The sequence below is a fragment of the Porites lutea genome, chromosome 13, assembly GCF_958299795.1.
Source record: "Porites lutea chromosome 13, jaPorLute2.1, whole genome shotgun sequence".
Classification (NCBI taxonomy): Eukaryota; Metazoa; Cnidaria; class Anthozoa; order Scleractinia; family Poritidae; genus Porites; species Porites lutea.
In genome coordinates, this window is record NC_133213.1 from 22251172 (window position 1) to 22259267 (window position 8096).

Genomic DNA, 8096 nt, shown 5'->3' on the forward strand with positions numbered 1-8096 from the left:
TGCTTCCAAACGCGGCATTTAAACTTGACGTCATCTGCATTCTCGTCCCTAGATCTCCCGGGATTTATTAACCACTATAGCCAAGGAACAAAGGCTTTATCTCCGTTGAAATATATTTAAAACGGAAGTAAAAATGCTTTTAGTGGAAAACATCACCGGCTATGTGGTGTGGTTTGGATAGCCGGAAAACGCTGACGACTAAATAACCTCCACATTAAGAGAGCTTTCAAGAAAATTGTTTAATGTAGATGTTTGGGTTCAATTATAATTTTGGTTTAAATTTCATTTTCCTTTGTTTTTGGGATTACTAATAATAATAATACCTTTATTTATTACCTTTGGCGATAAGAATTACGGTAATATTACAATAAAAATTCAAAACACTACATATTATATATACATATCAAATTAAGTTCAGTTTAGCACCTCTAGGAATAAACGAATGTTTGTGCCTAACAGTGCGTGAGACAGGTATTCTGAGGTGCGCTGGGTCTTACAAGATCTTAGATTATGGCCATGATCCACTGGCTTGTCTAAAAAGCGTTTGCAAGGATGTGCTTCAGATTCTAGGATACGTTTAAATTCTTTCCTCGTCAAATTCTGACGCCTAGTTACAAGTGACAGTTAATGTGTTTGAAAACAAAGGAAAATAACATTTAGACCGAAAATAGAATTGAACCACAACATAATCGTGCCAACTATAAGATAAATATTATGGATAATAATTTCTAAAAGCTTTAGAGTGCCACGCATTTAAAGTTCAAACTATGTTTTTTCGCGATAAGTTAGTTTGAAAAATACGCAAGTTCCTTAAAATAAAATAGTTTCCTCTCCCCACCATCTAAGGCTGTAAATGATTTTCCCGCCAAATGCTCCGTATCCGAGCGTAGCAGCAGGTTCGCGACACGTTTCGCGGTGATCAAACAAGTTGATCAAACATCGAAATTTACAGTTTGCATTTCAATAACATGCTTTGTTTTTGTTGAGCACAATATTTTTTATACGCTTCATCGAGCGCATATCGCCATGTTTTGCTGCTGCTTCTAAATTAAACGCGTTCTTTGGTTGTGTATTTATTGAGAATACTCTCAAGCATTAGTATGCAAATCGTTTCAGAAGAAGGATCGTTCAAGAACGCAGATGGAAGGAAAATTTTTACCAAATATTGGAAACCAAGCAACAAGAAACCCAGGTGAGCATTATCAGCAGTTTATTTCTTGAAGTTCAAATCACGCTCTTCAAAAATGACTGCTAACACAGTTGAATTAGCGCAAAATCGACCTTTACAACTCTTTTTGTCGCCAAAAGAAGTGTATTTTGCTTTGCTGCAGTCAAAAGTGCATCGACCTGGCTAAATGATTAATCAAGTTATTTTTGTTATAAGCATTATAATAGAAAGGTTTATGCTAATGCAGAGTCAGAGCGAGGGAATGAAATCAAACGAGCAAAGTAAAGTCAACTTGAAAAAAGTCATTTAAAAGAGTGAAAATTAAATTCCAAGCACGCACGAGATGTCCAATGTTAACTCGCCTTAACTCGCACAAACTTGCAACTGATAGGCAAGTTCAATTTTTCCTTAACCCGCCTAAACTCGCATTAGCTCGAACAATCTCGCGGCGAGTTAAGGTTGGAGAGTAAGCCTGTTGACTTTGTGTGGTTTCCATATGATCTGAGGATCGGTACAATCGCTGACAAAAATTCAGCGAACTGAATGATAGTAGCCATCTATTATTACAATAGCGAAATCAGTTAGTAGGTAGGTGGTGAGCAAAAATATGGCCAACCGAAGAATACAAAAATTGAAGAAAATAAATTAAACCAAGCCTGAATTTCATCCGATAACTTCGAGTCGTTATTACTCCCTCAGTAGAGAGGAGAAAACGACTCGAAGCAATCGGATGAATTTCAGGCTAAACTAAACCTTCGTATTAAAAGAAATTAATTGTAATACATCATGCAGTTAATTAATCATTTGCTGTGCTCGGAAGGACTCTAAATGATTTGCATGTATAGCACAAAATTGAAACTCTCTCAATCATTGATAAAACAAATAACAATAGATTTTCGTGGTTATTTTCTCGATAGAGCAATGGTCTTTATCTGCCATGGATATGGAGAGCATTGTTCACGCTACGAGAGGCTTGGAAATGCTTTAGCTGAACAAGGCTACCTCGCCTTCAGTCAAGATCACGGTACGTCCCACCCCGGCCTTGTTCAATCTCTTCCGTGGTACAGTAACTGCATCTAATCATACTTTCTCGGGAAGAGTCGGAGAGGCGGGGGGAGGGGGGGATTGTGGGGGTGGTAATCTAAAACTAAAAATACGTGTATTGCAGAACCTTGTGAGCTAGGGGAGGTGGTCCGTAAAATGTTAGGGATGGGAGGGAGGGATAAAGATAGAGTAGAAAACTGGACCATTACTTTTGGAATTCAATTTATGATGTTATGGGCACCTGGCGAATACAAAGAAAGACAGGAAATAGTGTGATATAACCCTTCAAGAGCTAATTTTTGACAATAAATCTTTCTATTAGCTGGTCATGGTCAGAGTGAAGGAGAAAGAGTCCAAATATCAGATTTTTCCATTTACGTCAGAGATGTTTTTAAACATATTGACCAAGTCACAGCAGACAACACAGGCATACCAATATTTATGTTTGGCCACTCAATGGTATGTACTGTTATAAAAACGTTATTGGAACTCTGCCCCTTTTTTTTCGTTTTTTTTTTTGTTTTTGTTTGTTTGTTTGTTCGTTTGTTTTTTTTTATATTTTGTATATTTTTTAGGTTCTCGGGTCCTCTAACCGAGTCGATAACGGGAATACAGCATATGTTAATTACGATAAAGACCCCAAGACCATCATGCTTTGCGGTTGTTTCGCAATGTCGCGCTCTTGCCGGTTTGTTTTGATAACATAGATAGCCTGAGAATTGCAGGTTTTCTTATTATTAACTCTTTTCAAGTCTGGCTTCAATGCAGTTAAATCACATATTACGTAAACACTGATACAGTCGAACCTCCATATGCGACCACCTCTCGTAAACAACTGCCTCTCGTTAAAGATCATCATCCTTAAGCGACAGCGTTAGAGAGATTTCCCATTGTTTTTAACCTCCTAAAAAGCGACCCCTTAAAGATTTGTCTGAACTCTTATGTTCGCTGTATGCTACTAGGAGTATACGAAGAACTTAAGTAACAACATGTAACTGAGAAAGAAATCGGTGCAGTAAATTATCTGCTTTAAAGTAGATGTGCCCGGAAATCTACTCCAAGGAAGTGACGTAAGCGACCACTTTCTGTAAGTGACCACAAAGTCTTAGCCTTTACAGTGGTTTGACTGCATCTTGAAAATTTCATGTTATGATATTATTAATATTATGCATTATTCTTTTTAGGGTGGTACAATAGCTGTTCTCAGTGTTATGGAAAGACCTTATTTCTTTGCGGGTGCGATTTTTAGTGCACCAAGCATAAAAGTGGAAGCCAATCCTTGCACGGTAATGTATTGTTCCACTTGCTACAAATAGTGAACGAAAACACAATGTACAGACTGTTTCTCTTTTCTTAGGGCACCGTCAATGCAAAAACAGGATGCAACAAACCCAAAACCGAAAAATACTACGTACCTAAGGAAACAGAAATACAAATCCCAAAACAGAAATAAACACCCCAAAGCGGAAACACATACAAAACAAAAATACAAAATTGAATCACAAAACTGAAAGAGAATTTAAAAATACAAACCATGATCAAAAACCCTAAAACAGAAACAAGGAAATAATGTAAAACAATAGTTTCTAATGATTCATCGTCTTTTAATTATCTTAACCCGCGATCAGGCGGGGTTTTTTTTATAGGGAGGGCACGATCACAGGCTATAATAGCCCATTTCCGAGTTCCAAAAACTCTCGCTTTAATAACGAGGCTAAAGGTACAGTAAAACGGGCAACAAATTGCTGCAGCACGAGCCCAGAAGCGATGCTGAGCGTCTTATTGCCCATAATATCAAACCTGTCTTGTAGCAAATAAGATTCAGTGTTGCAAGCTGCGTAAATACTGATTCCTGATTGGATAAAATTACGCGGGAGTCACGCCATACACAGGAGTTACGTCACTTGCTGCAAAACGAGTTTGCCTTGGGTCGGTAATTAAAACGCGCAACATTGACAGATTTTGATGCAAAAAGTAGAACTTCTCTCTAGTTTCTGCAACATTTTTTTCGCAACTTGTTTAAACCTGATTTGCTGCAAGGGAGACTTCATTCATGGGTAGTAAAATGCGCAACATCACTTTTTAACTAGTTTCCCAACAATTTTGTAAAACAGGTTTCACGTTTTTGTTGTCCGTTTTACCATAGCTTCAGAGCGATTTTCGTATAACCATGAAATGAAAACGCGCGAACAGAAAAGAAACATCAAACGAACGGAAATAGAGCGATTTGATTGGTTTATCGAACGAATACAAACGGGCGTGGGTTTTGGTTGGTTAAGCGAACGCCCGAGAATTTTCTAGAAATCAAATGATACTCCGCTTTGAAGTCATACAACAACACGATTGGCCAATCGTACAGTGCTTTCTCCATATTAGGGTTTTCTTTGGCGGGTAAACGAAGAGGCCATGTTTTGATCTTTTCATCCATTGGCGAAACACTTACCGAAACCATTTGTCAAGGTCAAAAGAAAATCTAATGCAGAGTGAGATAAAACAGATTTTAGATGTGAAATATTTGCAGGGGAAGCAATTTTTTATAGTCTGTTGCCTCTCAATTCACATGTTATTTAAACATAAATAACTCATTAATCACGAAAAGAAACGAACTTTTTACAAAGTTCTACTGGTGGAGGGAAAGGAATATGATGGTTAATTTAGTAGGAGATTATTTTATCACGAGTCAAGTTTTTAACCTTGTCTTCTAGGGGGAGGTGCGAAATTAATAGAGTAGTGATTGTTCCATAAATAAAAACACACACAAAAAAAAAAAACTAAACGAACTTGGCCAATATTCAGCTATCTGGACCTCACGCTGGGTTAAAAGAGACCTTTAGGTTCGAGGACGAGAACTACCAGGAGTACGACTTTCGCTCTCCTCAAAAAGAAAAATAGACACCAGGAAAGCTCCATTGTACTTTTGATTCACTAGAAAAGTTAGCACTGTTACTTATTGAAGGAGTTTAAGCCCTCTCCCGACCGAAAATAATAAAACTTAGCTTCTAACATTTGATAACTTGTTTTCGTCACAACGACGTTCTCGGCCAAACTCGTAGTAGAATGACGACGGCTATCACGTTTTCCCGCCAAAATGACGCTGGTTCATGCGCGCGCACTACTTAGCATTAAGAAAATCTTGTACTCGTAGTCGTCCTCGTCTTAAAAACTAAAGGTCTCAAATATTAAACGTATATAATGCATGTATCTTACAGGTTTGTGTAGGAAGAATAGTATCGTGGATAATGCCCTCGTACCAGATCAGGCCACCGATTGATCCATCACTCTTAAGCCAGGATCCTACACAGGTGATACAAAACTAGAGGGAAACTCAGCCGAGTTTACTTTCGAAAAGAGTTCTGGGATTGTTACTAAGGACAGAGAAAAGGATTGGCCAATAGTTGACCGGCGTGACCCCAGTAACAATCCCAGAAACAATCGCGGGTCAAATTTCTTCTCCAATAAAATTCAACCTCGTCCCCAGGGCTTTTCCCCTAAAAAATGCCCGACCCACCCATTTTTTAAGGGAAAGGGCGAATAACACAACTGAAAACTGCTCTCTTTTCGTGAGTAAAAGGAGAGGGACTTTTGTATGCATTTTATCCGCGTTTCCAAAAAAAATTTCCGCGACTTTCGAGCAATGCCGAAAATGTTCAGGTGATTTCTAGAGGTTGCCGAATGCCGCAGTGTCCATTCCCTCAAGCCGATCGCGACACTCGACATTTCGTACCACTGACTGGAATATTTTGGGTGGAGATTGAATACAAGTTTTTCAGTTTAATGGTTTATGACAAGTCGTTCGGAATTTTGAGTCAGGAATTGACGTTTTCCATCTTTCATGATTGTGCAATGAACTAGTAACGTTGGTGGACAGCGGGTTCGTCAACAGTCATTCTGTCATGTTCAGTTAATAAGCCCTAAGATTATACGCCCGGTGGGGGAGGGGGCGGGGGAGCTACTCAACAACGTTTAAGTGGTAAGGCACCACCTCGAGACCTAACTCCTTACACATTTATCGTTGAAGGAGCTCGTCGTGTTTGTTTAGGGTTGGAGCCTCCCCGTATAAAATTCATTGTCACCCAATTCTTTGCAGGACCCATCTAATAAACATAAGTCTTACAGAAAGTCGAATTTCCTTGAGTACCGGTGTTCCTCGCGCCTTCTTGCTCTAGCGGTCGATTTGCATGGTGGGAAGTCTAGGACTTGGCAATAACAAAATGCACCTTGTTTATTACTATTGTTTTAGGTTGAAAAGTATGCCAATGATAGCCTAAACTGGCATGAGGGAATGAAAGTGAGATGGGTCGGAGCTATATTAGACGCAATGAATGAAATCCAGAGGAACTTGTCAAAGCTTACAACACCTTATCTACTTGTCCATGGTGATGGAGATCAATTAGTGAAGATTGACGGTTCACGTTACTTACATGAGAATTCCCTAAGTAACGACAAGACATTTAAGGTACACGAATGAGCTGCTTTACTGACAGCACTGAGCGAGCTAATAGCCTCTCCATGGGTATTTCCGACGAATAGTTAGGGCGCTTGACGGTATATCATAAGAGCAGAAAGAGGCGGTCTTACTGATCGGCGTTTGTCCCTGCCTGGGGTGGGAGTTTCGGCTGCTTTGTTCCAAGCGTAATTATTGTGAACTTATCCGAACAAAAGTCGTGATTTGTCTAAACCCTTTTAATCCCAAGAGTGACCAATATCTATTTTCACCTAACAATTTCACCACATTTTCAAGGGAAAAGGTTATGAGAATTTATAAAATAATCACCAAAGAGGAAATTCTTGTCTCCAAACGGGTGTCTAGAGAATAATATAGAGTTTTCCCTCTTCGGCCAATTTTCCGTTCCTTTGTCATTTTTAAATCCACCTATTATTATTTCATTATAAACTCAACTGCGAGTAAAACTTGCTTTGCAGGTGTACAAAAATGGACGCCATGAACTGTTGAATGAGGTGGAAGAAACTGCGAGCGTGGTTTACAAGGACATTCTTGACTGGATTCAGCAAAAGCTACCTTGAACTGTTTTAGGGCCACGTACACACGAATCCAAACTAATTTTTGAAACTGCATAAGTTCGTACCCGGATTCGTGTAGACGAGGCCTTAAACCACTCCGGAAAGCGGTTTCAAAAAGATATTAGGCTGATTTAGCAATAGAACGGGAACGTCAGTTGAGGACGACGCGCGCAAATCAAACAGCTGACTTGACCAATCACAGAGCAGCAAGTTGAGCACCGGAAGTCGCGTTCAGTCCTTTCCGCGCGCTTTCCCGTCGTCAACTGATGTTCCCGTTCTGTTGCTAAATCAGCCTAATGTTTCGGTGAGAGGATTCACTGGTTTCGCGCGTGGACGGAGTAGCAGACGGAAAGCCGATTCATGTGAAAAATATATCTAAATGCGCTTTTAAAAATATCCGGATTTGTGTGGACGAGGCTTTTCACGATAGTGTCAATCTACAAATATGACCAGAATCATTTCTTTTTTTTTTTAATTTCTTTCATATTTAATTCAGTAAATTCAGAAACCTTAATTTGCGTGAGAAAGACAAATTCTGTGGGATTCTAAAAAAGGCCGTTTGCACGATGACGTCATTTTACTATACCAGATTCCTTCAGGGTTTTGCTTTCTTGTGCAAGTTAGGGCCTTTGTTATTTAAACCTCAGTGGGATTACCAGATTTAAATATAAAAGAAAAAATGAAATGAATTCCTTTAGTAGCAAAAACATGTCATCGCGTAAATAGCCAATTAGGCCCCGTGGCCCCGGTAGCCTTGCAGCAGTTCAGAAGAGACCCCTATGGGTCGCAGTTCTTTTGTTTTCGAGCTAGGTTCCAAACTTTGTTTGTTCTTTTTTCTCCCCGCCAATACCGTGAGGTCTTC

At 39.4% G+C, this 8096-nt stretch overlaps 1 protein-coding gene across 1 annotated transcript; it reads left to right on the forward strand.

The window, feature by feature from the left end:
• Window positions 1–6: 6 nt before the first annotated feature.
• Window positions 7–7291, forward strand: LOC140922667 (monoglyceride lipase-like). The gene is made up of 7 exons (XM_073372659.1): window positions 7–1192; window positions 2086–2192; window positions 2535–2671; window positions 3397–3498; window positions 5422–5514; window positions 6453–6668; window positions 7136–7291. The coding sequence occupies exons 1-7, from the start codon at window positions 1101–1103 to the stop codon at window positions 7235–7237; spliced, it is 849 nt and encodes a 282-aa protein (XP_073228760.1). The 5' UTR covers window positions 7–1100; the 3' UTR covers window positions 7238–7291.
• The last annotated feature ends 805 nt before the right edge of the window (window positions 7292–8096 follow it).